General features: G+C 51.1%; 1 protein-coding gene across 1 annotated transcript in view; it reads right to left on the reverse strand.

The window, feature by feature from the left end:
- Positions 1-18,337, reverse strand: part of CCDC30 (coiled-coil domain containing 30) — a 40,014-nt gene that overhangs the window by 5,269 nt on the left and 16,408 nt on the right. The window contains exons 6-18 of the mRNA XM_029962409.1: positions 16,172-16,264; positions 15,372-15,478; positions 14,436-14,628; positions 10,973-11,071; positions 10,192-10,332; positions 8,682-8,816; positions 7,540-7,688; positions 5,878-6,118; positions 4,401-4,574; positions 3,631-3,840; positions 2,931-3,088; positions 1,441-1,588; positions 205-326 (exon numbers count right to left, since the gene is read on the reverse strand). Of these exons, the coding sequence (XP_029818269.1) occupies positions 205-326; positions 1,441-1,588; positions 2,931-3,088; positions 3,631-3,840; positions 4,401-4,574; positions 5,878-6,118; positions 7,540-7,688; positions 8,682-8,816; positions 10,192-10,332; positions 10,973-11,071; positions 14,436-14,628; positions 15,372-15,478; positions 16,172-16,264 (1,970 nt within the window). The remainder of the gene's footprint in view (positions 1-204; positions 327-1,440; positions 1,589-2,930; positions 3,089-3,630; positions 3,841-4,400; positions 4,575-5,877; positions 6,119-7,539; positions 7,689-8,681; positions 8,817-10,191; positions 10,333-10,972; positions 11,072-14,435; positions 14,629-15,371; positions 15,479-16,171; positions 16,265-18,337) is intronic.

An 18,337-nucleotide genomic window follows, 5' to 3' on the forward strand; every position in this document is an offset into this window, starting at 1 on the left:
TAAGGTCTGTTCCCACCCAAACCCACACGGAATTCCACGACATCAGACACGTGGTGTGGGACATCACAGCACACTGGGGGGATGGATTCAGGGGGATCTCCCGGTGCCAAATCCCTGAACAGAAGACAGGAAAGGCCACACAACAGCCAAATCCACTGCCAGGCACAGGAAGAGCAATTCCTGGGGAGGATTTTGTGCCATCACCTCACATAGAGATCCTTCTGGTTCAGGAGCCGAACACCCTCCTCATACAGGGCCTTGTTCTCCTCCTTCAGCAGGGACAGCTGCTCCGAGAGCTTCTGGTTCTCCTTCTGGCACTGCAGGTGCTGCAAAACAGCTCTGCTTTATTGTGTGTGGCTGCAGGAGCCCCTCTGCTGCCTTCCCCTCTGCAGCCTGGGCTGAAAAGCTTCTCTCTCCTCAATCCCAGTGGTTCCCATTACAGATAATACCCATCCATCCATCCATCCATCCATCCACTCTCACATCCATTTATCCATCCATCCACCCACCCACCCATCCATCCATCCATCCATCCATCCACCATCCATCCATCCCTCCATCCATCCACTCACACATCCATCCATCCATCCACCCAGCCAGCCAGCCAGCCACCCATCCATCCATCCATCCACTCACACATCCATCCATCCATCCATCCATCCATTCATTCATCCACTCTCACATCCATTTATCCATCCAACCATCCATCCACCCACCCAGCCAGCCAGCCATCCACCCACCCATCCATCCACTCTCACATCCATCTACCCACCCACCCATCCATCCACCCATCCATCCACCCACACATCCATCCATCCATCCATTCTGCCCTCCAGGCCTCCTCCCCCTAATGAGGGACCCTGGGAATTTCAGAGCAGAGGGAGGCAATGAACCCTCCCAGACAATGGACTCTGCCCATATTTCCCTGAAAAAACTCCACTCTCTGCAACAAAAAGGGAAGGAAGAAACCATAAAGTCTTCCTGTGCCCTCAGAGCTTCATCCCAGGAAACCTACATGAGATGAAATCATGGAATGTCCTGAGCTGGAAGGGACCCCCAGGGATCATCCAGTCCAGATCCTGGACAACTCCAACAATCCCATCCTGTCCCTGAGAGTGTTGTCAACCACCCTCTGGGGGAAGGACCTTGTCCTGAGATCCAACCTGACCCTGCCCTGGCACAGCTCCAGCCGTTCCCTGGATCCTGTCCCTGCTCACCAGAGCAGAGACAGCTGCCCCTTGTGAGGAACCTGAACACAAAAGGAGCTGAAGCCCCTCCATCAATCCCAGCTCCATGTGTTTACTGAACTTTTCCTGTTAAATCAGTGGGATCTGCAAGGGCTCAGCCCCTGTTCCAGCAGCTCCCAGGTGTACATTTACCCCCTGGAATGTTCCTGTTACCCCCAGGATGACAAGGAACCCCCCCCCCACAGCCCCTCACCTCTCCAGGGTCGAGCTTCCTCTCATCCTCCAGGGCATGCAGAGTCTTGGCCTGGAGCTCCACGTGCATCTTGGCCAGTGACGCCTCCGTCTCCCGGGAATGCCGGAGCTGCTGCCTCAGTTCCTCCACCTGCTGCTCCAGGAGCTTCCTGGGAACATGGGAGTGTGACAGTGAGACCCTGAGGTGGAGGTGTCACCACCATGTGCCCCCAAGGCTGGGTGTCCCCTAAAAACCTCCCCCTGCCCTGGGTCACGGGGAGGGAGAGAGGAATCAGTACAGGGGGAGAAAGGGATCAGCACGTCCTGGTGTCCCCACCAAAATCCCACTGAAATAGTTAATGGCTCACACATTGTAAGGTCACCAAAGGACTTCTGCAAACTGAAGAGAAGCAGCTGCTCACCCAGCAAAGCCCACCCCTCCCTGAATATCCTACTGGGGAAGGACCTTCAGAGCAGTTAAGGGGGTGCCAATGTCCAGCTATCCCTGGAGCTACAAACTGGATTTGGGAAGAGGCTAAGAAGAGGCAAATCCTGCAAGGTGGGATAATAATCATTCTCATCACGCCAGTGTCCTCCCTCACATGATTACTCTGCTGTGAAAACCCCTCTGGGGAGCATCGAAAATTTGTGACACGTCCACTGACATGATCCATGGTAAAACTGCCCAGGATCCATGGTAAAACTGCCCAGGATCCATGGGAAAACTCCCCAGGATCCATGGGAAAACTCCCCAGGATCCATGGGAAAACTGCCCATGATCCATGGTAAAACTCCCCAGGATCCATGGCAAAACTCCCTGAGGAAGTGCAAGGCATTCCCACCTGAGCTGGAAGAGTATAATTACTCATGAAATCTTTGACTTTTGGGGGGGGGGTTCCCAACCAACAGACCAACAGACATGGAAGCTGCAACTCCCAAGTTTCATCTCTGGATCCAGCAGGCAGTGACTACAAACAGCTTTCCACCTTTATCCTTTCTTTCTCTTCCTTGCCTTATGCATTTCCTTAAGTGTTATTTTTATGCTTTAAGGTTGCTATAGATGCTTTAATATTGCTGTATTACTATAGAAAATAACAGCAATACACCTGTTTACCTTTGAAACAAAATAAACCCTACATATATATTTTATGTTTAAAAACACTGATTATTCAGCGTCCTTTCGCTCTAATCCACCCCAAGGGATTTATTAACCAGAATCTGGGTTGATCTCCCCTTCTGGGTTGTGATGCCATGTCCCAATGACATGAAAAAGAGTGGATAATGCACTGGGATCATCAGGGGGGCTGTTGGTATCCCTGCACTGGCAGGAGAGGCCAAGGGCCTTCCGAGGCAGCTGAAGTCTCCAACAATTTTTTAAATCTCCAAGAGGGAATCCCTGGAGCTCTGCCAGGGATGTGGCAGATCCAAAGGGGAGGTCAAGCCAGTGGTTTGGGATTCCCTCATCCCCCCAGGAGCTGCAGCTCCCATGGACTGGCAGGACAGTTCAAGTACCTCTTCAGCTGCCCCTCGTGGAGCTCCCGCTGCACTCGAGCTTCGTTCTCCCGGGCCTCCTTCAGCTCCTCCTCCAGCAGCTTCTTGTCAGAAACACGGGCCTCTGCCAGCAGGAGCTGGTGATGGGAATCCTTCAGCTTCTGCTGGAGCTTGGAAATCTTGGAGGAAAACGGACATGGACTAAATTTCTGAATGATTAAACCAGTGTCTGCACCAGGTCGCTTTGATCCCTCCGTGTCTGGGACTTGGGAATGGAAGCTTTCCTTGTTTTGAGTCAAAGTCCATGGAAAGCAAAACTTCTGGAATGGCCAAGGAGATTTTGGATCTTGGATCAGAGAATTGGCAACAATTCTTTTGGGATCCAATTTGATCCTGTAAACTTCAAAACTGACTCCAGAGATTCCTGCAGGAGCACAGCAGAATCAGTGCCATGGGAAACACAAGGGTTTGGAAATTTCCAGCCAGCAAACAGCAGGAAATCTGCTTGGCAAGAACAGGATTGAGGCTCCCTGTGCCTGCCAGTCCCAGTCCCAGCATTTCAGATACTGAGCCATCACACTCAGCTTCTGTTCCCTTCTCACTAACAACCAACTTTCTGTCTACAATATTTATCTGAGTGATCCCAAAATGGACTTTGGGGAACCAATTCCTGAGCTGCTCCTGCCAAACACACCCCTCCTGTTCCCCAGCTCACATTCACCTTTTTCTGGGCTTCTCCTGCCCTGGATTTTTCCTGGGCCAGCCTGTCCCTCAGGCTGCTGTGGAGCTTGTCAGCCTGGGAGCACTTGGAGAGCTTCTGCTCCAGCTCCCTGACCTTCTGCTGGCTCCTCTCCCACTGTGCTGACAGGGATGAGCAGGTTTCTGTGGAGTCTGAGAGTTTGGCCCGGGCCTGTTTCAGCTCAGCTTTGACCTGAGTTTGCAAAGAAGAAATGGAGTTTGTACTTCAGCAAAGATCAGCTGGAATGGCTTGGGTAGGAAAGGGGACTGGGAGCAAAAGAGGGATCAGGGAGGAAGTGCAGCAGGTTTTATTTGGAGGCAGGGAAATTTCTCATGGAATTCCAGAGGGGTTTCGGTTGGAATAGACCTTAAAGCTCAACCTCATTCCATGGGCAGGGACACCTTCCACTAGCCCAGGTTACTCCAAGCCCCATCCAGCCTGGCCTTGGACACTCCCAGGGATGGGGCAGCCACAGCTTCTCTGGGCAACCTGTGCCAGGGCCTGCCCACCCTCACAGGGAGGAATTCCTTCCCAGTATCCCATCTAACCCCCCCTCTGGCACTGGGAAGCCATTCCCCTTGTCCTCCACCCCTTGTCCCCAGTCCCTCTCCAGCTCTCCTGGAGCCCCTTTAGGCCCTGGAAGGGGCTCTCAGCTCTCCCTGGAGCCTTCTCTGGGTTAAACCCCCAGCTCTCCCAGCCTGTTTCCACAGCAGAGGGGCCGTAATTCCCACAGAGCTGAGAGCTGTTCCCACCTTGGTGCACTCCTGCTGGAGCAGCAGGTTCTGTTTCTGGAGCTCTGCGTTCTTCTCCCTCTCGTACCTCAGCTCCCTCTCGGCGGAGCTGCACAAGTTCTGCACCCGCCGCAGGTCCTGGCGCAGCTGCTGCAGCTTCTCCTCCTGCTGCTGGGACCTCTCCTCAGACAGAGCCTGAGGGAACAGCACAGCACCACGGGTCACAGGGACACCAGCTCCAGGGAAGGATAAAGGCTGTTAGCAAGGAAGGTATTTAAGCAGGAAGATGGGCAAAGCCTGGCATTGCTCTGCCCCCACACAGTGGCCTTGGAAAGGTTTAGAAGCCATGTGGATGTGGCACTTGGGATGTGGTTTGTGGTGAACATGGCAGTGCTGGGTTATGATCTCAGTGATTCCACTGTTCTGTCCCTCCCCTCAGAGAAGCCAACATGACTCCTGAGGTCGAGGGAGAACATGTGAAAACCCGGATGAGGGAACAAACACCTGATAAAATGACCCTTTCCGACCAAAGAAAGCCACCAGGTTACTCTGAACTCTTGTGTCAGAATCCAGCTGAGGCAACCAAGTAGGAGCAGCACATCCAGCCCAGCTCCAAGAGGGAACAGGAACACGGGGACTCCTGGCAGTGGTGCAGGAACACACTGTGACAGCCCCGACACCCTGAGGTGTCACTGACGGTCTGGGGTGGCTTTTGGAGCTCCCTGGACCACCCACCTTCCTGCAAGAGCCTGGCACACAGACCAAAAGCTCTGCTTGGGTTGTACCAAAGCCCTTCTTCCCAGCATCGCTTCCAGCCACATCTGGATCTGAATTCCCGCTGTGCATCCTCTCCCTCTGCTCTTGGCACTAGAGGGAATCCACTGAAGGCCAAGCTTCCCTTCTTAAATACATCCCCAGATAACTCCCCAAGCTGGGAAAGGTCTTGATCCAGCACTGTGGGGTCTGGCAGTGGCAGTTGTCCTCGAGAGCCACGAAGTTTTGTGGGTTTTTTCCCCCTCATCTACTTCTATCAGGATCCTTTCCAGCATTCCCTTGTGTCCTGCTCTGCTCCACCTGTAGGGATTTGCTGCTTCTTGGATCCAGCACAACTCCAGTCCTCTCCTTTGCACTCCCACTCCTGCCCACAGGTCACCCAGTCCTCTCTTCCCATCCAAACCCTCGCACAGAATCCTTTTCCTCCTCAGCCTCCCCACCCTGGGTTCCCCCACCATTCCCACCCCTCCTGGCAGGGATTCCTGCTCCTGCCCTTCTCTTCCAGCTCACAAGGTAAGAAAGGGGAACAAATACCATTTAAATCCCTTATTTCTGCCATGGGCACTGACTTTATCCAAGTTCCCACCACATGCAAAGCACCACACAAGGAAACGAAGCCATCCCTAATTTCCAAGGGTTGGACTGCCTTCCAGCCCACTTTAATTAGGTTTTCCCACCCAGTTAGTGACCAAAATCAGGGTGCAGATGGCAAAGCTGCCCATACCTGTTTAAGGCTCCCATCTAAACTGCCTGCTGAGCTCTGCCATGGCAGGAACCTGCTCTCCCTTTGCTCCAAGCCTGGGCTCATCCTCCAGGTCTCTCCGGCGTCTCCCTGTTCCCGGGCGCTCCGGATGTTGTGCTTGAGCTGGGAAATCTCTTCCAGCAACATCCTTTTCTCTTCATTGCTCTCTTTGAGCTGCTTTTCCAGCTCTTCCTTCTTCTTGTTGCTCTCTAGTAATTCAGAGCTTGAAGGGGAAATAGTAAAGGAGAGAGATGACTACACACATCCCAGGGAAAACACCCATAAAAGGGAAAAACTTGGGATGTGAGAGTCCAGCGAAGGCTCAAGTACCTCGGGAGGCTCCAAAGGGGATTTACTCCTGTGTGCAGCAGTTCTGGGCAAAGGTCAGTCTCCTTGGGACACTGTCCCACAAAACCATGTGTGTCCAGAGGCTCAGCCCTCCCTGGGAGGAGGTCACAGACTGGCCAAGGGAACCCTGCATGGGGTGGGAGCTGCTCCGTGCTCCAAAGACACAGGGAAGCACTGAAAGGAGGGGCTCAGATCCCTGTCTGACTCACCTTCATCCAAACTGTCTCCACTATCTCCATCCAAACTCAAAGTGGGGGCTGCCCCATCCCTGGAAGTGTCCAAGGCCAAGTTGGACAGGTCTTGGAGCAGCCTGGGATAGTGGAAATGTCTCTGCCCAAGGTCTGGGTGATCTTAAAGGTCCCTTCCATCCCAAACCATTCCAGGATTCCCTGTGCCGGTTTAGATGGGATATTATGGATAGATTCTTCCCTGTGAGGGTAGTGTGAGACTGAAGTGGGTTTCCCAGAGAACTTATGGATTTCCCATCCTTGGAAGTGTCCAAGGTCAGGTTGGATGGGGCTTGGAGCAACCTGGGATAATGGAAGGTGTCCCTGCCCATGAATGGGGGTGGAATGAGATGAGCTTTAATGTCCCTTCCAACCCAAACCATTCCATGATTCCATAGCCTACATGTTCAGGCACTGGCACAGGCTGGAATCAGTGCTGGAATCACCATCCCTGGGAGTGTTCAGTGACTGTGTGGATGTGGCCCTTGGGGACCTGGGCTAGTGGTGGCCCTGTCAGTGCTGGGGAATGGTTGGACTCGCTGATCTCACTGACTGGAACCACCCTGGATCTAATCCAAGCTTTTCCTTACTACTCAAAAAGGGGAGTCAGATCAATACCTGGTGACACCTACTCTCCAAGGACACCTGAATTCCAGGGACTCCCAAAATCCACAGCAGTATGAGGACCACCACTGCTGGCAGTGGTGCCAGGAGCCCAAACCCATGATTGGAGCTTTTTTGGGACCCCCTTCATCCAAATATTTGGGCTAAGTCCAAGTATCTGGACCCTCTTAGTCCAAACACCACCCAACTCCAAGGGATAAATCCTCTTCCCTAAGGACAGCTCTCATTTAGTCTGCTCAGAACTTGTAACAGCTGCAGAAGAAAGGTTTGCTCCTGGCTGCTCCTCATGTCATTGAGGGAGTTCCCCAAAATCAGACACTGATCCCATAAGGACACCAAGCTGCTGGGCCTGTTCTCTCCAGGACAGGGAGTCAGAAAAGACTCAGAAATTTTAAGTCAGCAAAGACAAGGAGCAGAAAATACCACAGGCCTTGGGAAGGTTTACCAGAGCAGCTCTTGTTCCTCCCTCAGGCTTTTGATCTGTTCTTCCAAAAACACAACTTTAGCCATCTGTTCCTCATAGGTCTTTGCATCTCCATCTTCCTGTGTCTGCTCCTCTCTGTGACTCTGTTCATCTTGTAGGATTTCAGAGGCCTGTAAGGTCAGAAAACACCAGGACTTGGATTTCCTTTGCTCTGATGGAAATCTTTTGAGCCAGTGCAAGGCAGTCTGGGGGCTCCAGCAAGACACAGCTTGTGATTCTGTGGTTAAATTATCCCAGTTCTTGGAGTCCTTCCTCCTGCAGGGGCAGTAGCTGTGTGTGAACCACCACCAAGTCATGGTTCTTTATTTGAGTTCATCCCACTGTGGCCCATCTGCAGCTCCCAGGGTTTTACAGCATGTGCCAAATCTCTTGACAAAACCAGCAGCTCTTGGGAAAGGTGTGGATTCAGCTGGATCCCAGAGAGATCCCCTGCCCAGACTACCCAGAATCCTCTCCAGGGGTGGCTGCTCTCCACCCCCAACGTCACCCCACGCTGGAACACCAGACAAAACTGCCCCCAAACCTGAGACTGGAAGAGAAGACAACAAGAAAATAGAAGGGGCAGGAAAGCAGGAATGTGTCAGGATACAGGAATTCCCAGGCTGGATCAGAACCTGAACCTGCCTGGACTAACATCTCCAGTGGTGAACCCGAATCCTTCCCACACAATCACTGTTTTCCCCACTAAACACCAGCAATAACATTGATTCCTAAACATTTTTAACCAATAGCTCTTCCTGAGCACTGGAAGTTCAATTCTAGGTGGTCTTATCTTCACCAGGATGAATAAAAAGAAAACAAAAGGGGCAAAAGAGCAGGAATGTGTCAGGATACAGGAATTACCAGGTTGGATCAGAACCTGAACCTGCCTGGACTAATATCTCCAGTGGTGAACCCAAACCCTTCAGACACTGTTCTCCCCACTAAACACCAGCAAAAACATTGATTCCTACAGGTTTTTCACCAGTAGCTCTTCCTGAGCACTGGAAGTTTGATTTCAGGTGGTCTTATCTCCACCAGGATGAGTCCACTCAGATCTGAGCCCCAGCAGCTCCTGCCTGCTCCAGGCCCTGGGGCAACCAGGATTTCCTTCCATGCCTCACCTCTGGGTCTAACAAAGCACTGTCCTTGTGCTTCTCATGGGACACATCCACGAGATCCCTGCTGGCTGATGCTCTCTGGAGACCAGGGGAGGTGTTACTGTGGCCTGGAAGCTCCAACTGGGAGTCAGGAAACCCCTGGAGAGGAAAGAGCAGGAGTCAGTGGATGAAACACCCCCCGAAGGACAAGCTCAGGAAAAGTTTCCTCCTCTCAAATGTCCAAAAACCTCGTGAAAACAAGACAATTCCAGCTGAGAGAACCCAATGATTTCATGCCAAGCTCATTTCCAGCACTGTTGGGAAACAATTCATCCCAATCCAGCTGCTCCATCCAAAGGGAAGGAGCCCATGTGGGAAGCCAGAAATGCCACCCAAAAGGGTCTCTGTGCTACAGGTTGTTCCAGTCTAACACAGGGGATCATGGGATCATCTCACCCCATGATCCCTTGGGTGGAAAAACAGTAAAAACAGTCCCTCCTTTGGCAAAGCCACCAGCAGCTGGTGGTTGAATTCCAATCAGATTTCCAGGGATGGGTGATTTTGATCCAATGGTCCATGAGTAGGTTGAACTATTGGGATGCAAGGGTTTAAAAAGGACTCTTCCCATTTCCCCCAGCATCCCCCACATCACACAATTCCTTTCCAGCCCTTTCCTCCCCCTCTCCCACCAGCACTGGTTTGTATCCACAGCTCTGCAGGCCTGGTTTCCACCCCAGCTTGCAGTGTGGAGTTGTTGCAGCAGGACAAAGCCCTGGCCTGTAGATGCCACTGTTCCTCCAGCAACTCCTGTGTCTCTGGAGTTGTGCCAACAGCTCAGGAATTCCATGGTTTTTTACTTGCATTCAAGGAGGTGACTGGACTCAGAGCTGATTTAAGGCCTCTCAGAGCTAAAATGTGGGATTTATCCCAGATGCCCCCCCCCCCTTTTCCACTTTCCCTCAGGTCTGCCTGATCCAGGCTGTGGATCTGCAGCTCTTCTGGATTTTTAGCCTAATTTCCAGCCCTTGTCCAGCCCTTGGGCAGTTTTGCTGGCACCACAAACTGTCTCTCCTCTGTGGCCCAGCTGGAAGCCAAGAGCTCCAGCAACATTCCCAGCAGGGAGAATCCCCCAGGAGTGGATTTAGCAATTAAACTGGCTCAAGCAAAATGTGCTGAGGTCCCTGGGGAACATCCCAGGAGGGATCCCAGCAGGATGTTCATGTCACCTCCTGTGGCTCTGGGCTGTTCTGACTCCTGCAATAAACACCTGAGTCTGAAAATTCCCACTCTGCCCCCCAGAGAATTTAGGGTTTGGCTGCAAAGTTGGAATTACTGGTTTGGGATTAGATCCACTGAAGAGAAAAACAAATGATGGAGTTAGAGACAGCACCATGAAAACAGATGGATTGAAAACCCTCTGCCAAAGGTTTCAAACTGGAGAGAAGCACCAAGTCAAATCACATGCTTGAGGGGGAACTGCTGGATTTTATGGAGCATCCAAAGGGAACTGGCTTGTTCAGGGAGTCCCACATACCTGGCTGCCCAGGACCCCCTTCTCAGCCTTCAGATCCTCTCTCAGCAGCTCAAGCTCAGATATAAGTTGCCTCCTCCTCTCCCTCTGCTCTCCCAGATGATTTCCCAACTTGTCTATGGTTTCCTGACAGCTTTCCAACATCTAGAATAAGAAACATTAGGAGTCTCTTCTCCAGCATCCTTTATTCTACCCAAAGAAAAACAAATTGCAGGAAATGTGTCTTCTAGGAAACACAGAAAGGAGAAAAAAGGCTCTCAAAAATTTCCAGGGGGATTCCTGCATCTCATTCCCAGGGCTGGCAGGACCTCTCCAAAGGCCTGGAGCCTCTACTGACCAAGATCCCTTGGGAAGGTCCTTTCCCACCTGTAAGCAGCTCTGTCTAGCTGAAACATCAGGAAGATCCAGTCGTTGGGAACAAATGGACCTGCTGGGAAGCAGCTTTAAATGTACCTACAGACCCCTTGGTTTCACTGAACCCTAAACAAGAACTGAGAACCTTCACACAGGTAACACCTTCACCCTCACAACAAACCCCTCAGCTTGCAGAGCTGAAGGCCAGACCAGCTCCTGAGGGAGGTGACTTTTCATGAAGATCACTTGGGCACGTTGGCTCCTTTCCTCCAAAAACATCCCTCTGTCTCCAGGAGCTGAGGGACTCCAAATTCCCAGGAGATGCTGATAAGGAGCATCCCCAGGAGAGAGTTGCTTGAGATGCTCATTTAAGATGTTCCCTAAGACATCCCTAAACAAAGCAGTTGGTTTCCCAAGGGAAAGCTCTCACCTCCTGCATCTCCTGTGCTCCAGATGCCACCTGCTCCTTCCTGTCCATCTCACTTCTGTTCTTCTGCACCTCAAGCAACTCTGTTTCCAAACTGGTGATCTGAACACGGACAAACCACGAGTTAAAACCAAGCCAGGACTCACAATTAAATGCAGAATTCCTGCTAAACTGCTCCTTGTGCTGCCCTTCCAGGATCAGCCCCACGTTTGGAAGGAAGGAGCAGGAGGGGCTGTGCACAGGCATCAGCTCTCAGCTCTCATCCTGCTGCTTCCAAGGGGGAAGGAGCCACCCAAGGCCAAGTCAGAAAGAGAAGGAATTGCCCCACAAAAGGAGAGAAACAACCCAGGCTCCTGGTGCAAATTCAAAGTGCTCACAGGTTGTGGTGCTCTCCTGACACCTTGGAAGGAGGTCACCCTCCTTCCCAGGGCTGTGGCAGTGCCCTGTGACACTCCAGCTCTGGAGCTGTGGGTTCACAGGCTCAGCCAGGAGTTTTATTTAAAATATATTTATGTATAATATTATATATATATATATTTAATATATAGGGTTCTTTAATACCTTGAGATGGCATTAAGAGAATAAGCCACGGGCTTGTTCCCAAGTGGTACCTTTATTAATTTAGGGGAGAAAATAAGGGCACTTGGCAAAGGTTTAAAAAGCTGGAAAAATGTTCTACTACAATATCAACTCAGCACATATTAATCCACAACACTTAAGTCAAGATCCAAGCAATCCACAACACTTAAGTCAAGATTTAATCCCTCCAGCTCCAAGCCACATCAAGCATTAAGGAAGGAGCAAAGAAGGAGAAGCAGAGGGAGAAGGAAGAGAGGAGGGGGAAGAGGGAGAGACAGCTTATAGAGCTGGGATCCTGTGGAAGACCAGTTCTTACATGTCCAGAAGCAGGGCCACATGGCAAACACATACCTGTGGTTTTATCTGCTCTGGTCTTTGGTTTTATCTGCTCCAGGGGGGTCTCTGACCCACCAGCCACTCTGGGGTTCTAGGCCAGGGTGAGGGGTGGTGTCCTCACTGTCCCAGTCTGAGCTGGGTCAGGGGCTGCAGGAGCTGGGGGGTGTTATAGGGCAGTGTCCTCACTGTCCCTCCAGGAGCTGGGGGTGTTATAGGGCAGTGTCCTCACTGTCCCTGTGGGCTGGGGGTGTTATAGGGCAGTGCCCTCACTGTCCCTGTGGGCTGGGGATGTTATAGGGCAGTGTCCTCATTGTCCCTCCAGGAACTGTGGGGTGTTATAGGGCAGTGTCCTCACTGTCCCTGTGGGCTGGGGGTGTTATAGGGCAGTGTCCTCACTGTCCCTCCAGGAGCTGGGGGGTGTTATAGGGCAGTGTCCTCACTGCCCACCTGAGCTGGGTGAGGGGCTGCAGGAGCTGTGGGGTGGTGAAGTTTTCCTGAGCTCTTTGTGACTGGCAGCTGCTCCAGGGCTTCTCCATGTGGGTTCCAGGTGCTGCCATGAGGGATACAACACCACCCCACTTCCATGAGGTTCCACCCATCCCTTCCCCCTCTACCCACCCCCAAAAGGTGGTTCTGACCCCATAATCACTGATCTGGTGTCTACAGCTGATTTATCCAAGCAGATATTCAGACCAGACTTGTCCTGGTCCCTCCACTGCTCAAAGGTTGTCAATCCTTCCCTCAAGGCTCCAAGGACTCGGGATTTGGGACCCCTAAGCTCCTCCTGGAGTTTGTGTGGACAAGTGCTCACTCTGCACATCTACCCTTGGGGGGATCCTTTGGGATGGATTATGGGTCCTGCAGTTCCAAAAGGCTCAAGGAGCTTGGGAACATCCCAAAGGAGCAGCCCAAAGAAGGAACATCCCAAAGGAGCAGCCCAACCAAGGAACATCTCAAAGGAGCAGCCCAGTTAAGGGACATCCCAAAGGAGCAGCCCAGTTAAGGGACATCCCAAAGGAGCAGCTCAACTAAGGAGCAGCTCAAAAGAGCAGCACAATTAAGGACATCCCAAAGGAGCAGCCCAGCTTCTCTTCCCTGGCATGGCTCCTGCAGACCCTCTTCTCAAATCCCTCTGCTCCACTGCCAGCAGGGCCCTCAGCAGCTTCCTTTTCACTTCCCTATGACTGAAATCAAGTTTGGGCTGGTTTTCTCATTTCTAAACTCCCCAGCTGGGCTGTCCACCTGCCCAAGCCAGGCTGTCCCTGGGTGAGCAGGGACACTGGAGGGAGGTGAAATCCAGCTGCAGATGAAATCCAGGTTCACAGAACCACGGGATCCCAGAATGGGTTGGGTTGGAGGGACCTCAAAGACCATCCACTTCCATGGGCAGGGACACCTTCCACTAGCCCAGGTTGCTCCAACCTGGCCTTGGACACTTCCAGGGATCCTTGGGAGCCTTGGAGGGGAGCAGGGAAGGGCTGGAGCCCAGGGAAGGCAGCACTTCTGGGGTTTGACAGCCCTGCTCCATGTGGGAAGGACTTGGGAGATTTCCATGGGTTGGCACAGCTCCAAAAGCCTGGGCTGGCCAGGCTGTGACTCAGGCCCAGGACACAGGGGGAGGATTGTTCTGCTGCTGGCACAAAGGAAGGGCTCAAACAGTGGTGGCTTGGAGGGACAATGGGCAAAATGATGGAACTGCCTTGCTGGGCATCAAGTTCTGAGCAAAGGCTGGCTGGGGGTGAGGAGGGGAGGCTTGTTTTGCCTTTGAGATCTCTTTCATAACACCAAGGCCTTGCTTGAACCCCAAACTCTCACGTAGTCATGCAAGAGGAGGGGATTTATTGCTCTTTAGCTCTTCTGTGAGAGGTCTGAGTGAATCACCCCCACTTTTAATACCTGTGAACACCTTGAGTGGGTCACTTCTTTGTGTTAAAATCCCAGTATTGCAGCAGCTTTGCTGGGTCTGAGAGATCATTCCCTGCTGGGAGCTCCAGCAGGGCCAGAATGTGCTGGAGCCTGTCAGGGAGAGCAAAGCTCCTGGGCTTTGATGTCCTGCTTTGGAAATGGGAAATGGGCTGGGGTTGGCAGGGATTTGGAACTTCTTCAGCTTTGGGTTGGAATACTGGGAAGCAATTCCTCCCTGTGAGAGTGGGGAGGCCCTGGCACAGGTTGCCCAGAGAAGCTGTGGCTGCCCCTGGATCCTCAGAAGTGTCCAAGGCCAGGTTGGACAGAGCTTGGAACAACTTGGGATAGTGGAAGGTGTCCCTGATCATGGCAGGAGTGGAATTGGATCATCTTTAAGGTCTTTTCCAACCCAAACAAGTCTGAGATTCTGCGAGGGGGGACAGGAGCTGGAGAAGACAATGCTCCTGTAACACTGGGAAATCTGCACTTCCAAACAAGTGTCATTTACTCCCTGCTTTCCTCCTTTTCCCCTCTTTTCTGAACTGGCAGGTTTTTCTTGTCAAACTAAATGCAGAGGGTACAGGTCCAGGTCAAACATCATTTTATTTAATCAATCAGGGAGAAATCTGCCCCATTCCTCACTCACCTTCTGCTGCAGTCCCTCCACCTCGCTCTCAAACTGCTCCTTCTCCTGCTTGGTCTGGATCTGAGTCTCTCCCAGGATTGATTCCAGCTCCTCATTGCGCTCCACCAAATCCTCATGTTCCTGCTCCAGTTTCTGCAGCTTGTGCAGGAGCTGGGAATTCCTGCCCTCCATGTTTTCCATTGCCTCCCGGCACCTACACACCAAAACCAACGTCAGCAAGGCCAGAACTGCATCCCAACCTTCCCACCAGTGAGGAAAAGCCAGGCTGCTCCTCACTGTGGAACATTCCTGTCCTGCTGATCCCCAGTCTCACATTCAGCATGGCCTGTGCCTGTTCTTAATCAGGTGGGAATTAAGGGTGATGGGCTCTACACAAGGAAGGTCTGGGAGAAAAAGGGTCAGGCATGAGGATGCCAATAAATTCAGCTGCTTGAGGTGGGAACAGGCTTGGGAAAAGAGTCACAGGGATGGGATCAGCCCCCTTTCCTCCCTGAACCTACGGGAAGAGGTGCAGCAGCTCCCTGAGCAGCTCAGGGGAGAGCAAAGCTTTGAATTCCCTTAAAAATCCCAGTTTACACGTTGAAGGTTGAAAGCCAAGTGTTCCAGTGCAGCCCTGAAGAGCAACCAAATCCAGGGAAAACTTCCCAGCACCAAAACAGGTCTGGAAACAACAGTTTTGTGTGCACAGAGCCCCAGAGGCCCAACTCTGTTCTTTTAGGAAAGCAGCAAAGTGGAGGAAGTGCCAGAAAACAACCAGGGGGCTCCAGAACCTTCAGGACTGCACCAAAATCTCCCACCTGGGGGCAGAGGAACAAAGTCCCAAAGAATATTCCAAAGGATGCAACAATTCAACCCCCCTCCAAGACAGAGCAGCAGCATCCACAGCCCCAGGAACCCCTGAAAGTAAAACAGGGGAAGGATTCCTGCCCCTCTCACCTTTTATGGAGAGTTTCACCCCCCTGATCTCTATCCTCCTGATCCAAGGAGGACCAGGCTCTTCCTGCCCCATGCTCATCTTCAGCCCTCCCTTCATCCCGAGTGCCCTGCAGGAAATCCAAAGTTAGCAGAAAATTAAGATTGAAATCAGGAAACCCCAGAGTGGTTTGGGTTGGAGGGACCTTAAACCCCATCCAGTTCCATCCCCTGCCATGGGACACCTTCCACTAGCCCAGGTTGCTCCAAGCCCCATCCAACCTGGCCTTGGACACTTCCAGGGATGGGGCAACCACAGCTTCTCTGGGCAACCTGTGCCAGGGCCTGCCCACCCTCACAGCCAAGAATCCCTTCCTAATATCCCACCCAAATCTCCCCTTTTCCAATGTGAAGCCATTCCCTGTGTCCTGTCCCTCCACCCCTCATCCCCAGTCCCTCTCCAGCTCTTCTGGAGCCCCTTTAGGCCCTGCCAGGGGCTCTCAGCTCTCCCTGGAGCCTCCTCTCCTCCAGGTGAAGCCCCCCAGCTCTCCCAGCCTGGCTCCAGAGCAGAGGGGCTCCAGCCCTGGCAGCAGCTCCATGTTTTCCCTGGACTTTCTCCAGCAGCTCCACGTGTTTCCCGTGTGAGCTCAGAGTGACCCCAAGGCCACTTGAGTCCCTCTTAAATAAAATAGTCATGAGCTCCATCAGCTCCACAACCTGAGCTCACCACGGGAGCAAACCCTCCCAGCCCAGCCCGCGAAGGGCCTGGAATGCAGAGGGATCCTGTTTTTCTGGAATGCCCAACAAAATGCCCTTGGAAATACCTGCAGTGAGGCTGCTCCGGGCTCCTCGGGCAGGGGCTGCCCCGGCCTCTCACTCCTCTGGTATTCACAGATCTCCTCCTTGAGCTGCTCCACCTGCAGGACAAACCACTCTCTTGGATTTTCCATGAATGTTCATCCCTCTGTCGTGGGGAATATTAAGATTCCCCCCTCCCAAATTCGCTGTAGAGGAACTGCACGTTTATCAATATTAATGAATTTTTAAATTATTTTCACCTTTATCATTAATTTATTATCATTCCTCATCCGGAGGGAGTGGTTGGGATCCCATGGCTGCTCCAGCTGGGTGGACTCAGAGGACTGGGAGAGGAAGGGCAGGAAAAGGGGGAATCTCATGAAGCATTAAAGGGTGATTATCCTTCATTTCTTTCACTCACTGACCACCCACACACGGAACACCCCCTGTACTGAGCAGTGAGACCCCAACTGCTGATTCCCAGGACACCTTCCAGCCCTTCTGCCGTGGGATCAATGGAATTCTGTTCTTGGCAGCAGCTGCTCCCACCACAGGCACTGACTCCACGACCCACAGGCAGGAAAAGACATTTCAGGACACAGAACTGTTGGCAATAAAGTGCATTTTAAGCATCTACAAATTAAAAATCGTGGGTTTCTTAAGTTCTGTGCCAACAGTTAAGCCCCATTCCCAAGGAATACAGGGAATTTGCTTTTAGCTTAACCTGTAGTTAGAACTGATCTCAGTCTGGCTGCATTTTTTTCTGCACAGAGAACACAGTATCTCACATGTATCTGTATTTTTTTGTCTCTCTATGTTTCTTTTTTATAGATATTGAAATATATTTCATATCAAAATACATATTTTGATATAAAAATATATTAAATAATAAACATTAGAGGATATTCAGTATAATATTTATTAATATTTGTCCTTAATAATTTCTTAATAATATATATTAATATATTCTGTGTTGTTATATATAATTATATATCTTTATATGATATATAAATAGAATAAATATTAAATATTAAAATATATTTAAACCTTGTATTTCTATTTTATGATATCCTATACACACATATGTACCCATAGTGACTGAAAGGAGCAACGTCCTCAAGCAAAGGCAATATTATTTGGAATTAAAAGAATAAACTCAGGAATTTGAACTAAATTAATTTTATTACTATATTATCACATTTTTAGGCAGCCCTAGAAACGAACTGTCTGGTAACTACAAGGTCTGAGGTGAAAGATGTGGAAGAACCAGCAATTTTTTTTATGTCAATAAATTAATTCAAGATATTATCTGATAAATATCATTCGGGTGAGATCTCCTCAGAGGTATTTGTGTTCATTTAAAAATACCCATTTTATGTGAGAGAACTGCAAGAAAACCACAGAGCCCAGTGCTGGGATGGCCAAAACAATTCCAGGTTGCTGAAGGGCTGATATGGAGGGATTAGGAGATAAGAACAGGCACAGATTTTGTGCCAAATGACACATTTTAATAGGAAACAGACTGGGTTTATTCCTTCCCTGTTGGCAATCCCAGTGAGGAACTATTTTGCTGATAGTCCCTTAATTGTTCCTTAATTCTAGATGGCACTTAGAGGATTCTGGATGTGTTACATCAGCAGTAATGTCATAGGAAGTCATTCCCTTAGGAAAACCCCTACTAAATTAGCAAATCAATCACTGCAGCTGCATTAAAAGAGGCTGAGAGGGACCAAAAATCAGCATCAATTTAAAACAGATTTAAAAGCAGCTGCTGGTGGGTTTTAGGCTAAGCTTAGCTGAACTGGACTCTAACCCAGTCCCAGGGAGAAGGTGGGTGTGTTGCTTCCTCTGTTTATCCACCTGACTTGGGGCAAATGTGGGCTAAGGGAGCTTGGAGCTGATCCTGCTCCAAAATGTGTCCCAAAGCCCCCCTCAGTCTGAGCCCATCCAGCCCCTTCATGTCCAGCAGAGCATCCAACTCCTCCTGCAGGGAGGAGGCTCCAGAGCTGCATTCCTGGGAATTTATTCTGCCCATTTCCCAGATTTTATCATTCTGAGAACCACAAAACAGCCAAACAGCAGCCCTGGAAAGACTGGGGATAGAACAGAGAGGGGAAGGAGGGAGGCAGGGCAGGGCAGGGAGCAGGGATGGCTTCCAGCAGCCAAACCATGGCTGTCAGGGAGCAGGGATG

Source organism: Manacus vitellinus, unplaced genomic scaffold, assembly GCF_001715985.3.
Source record: "Manacus vitellinus isolate BGI_N305 unplaced genomic scaffold, ASM171598v3 scaffold_46_pilon, whole genome shotgun sequence".
Classification (NCBI taxonomy): domain Eukaryota; kingdom Metazoa; phylum Chordata; class Aves; order Passeriformes; family Pipridae; genus Manacus; species Manacus vitellinus.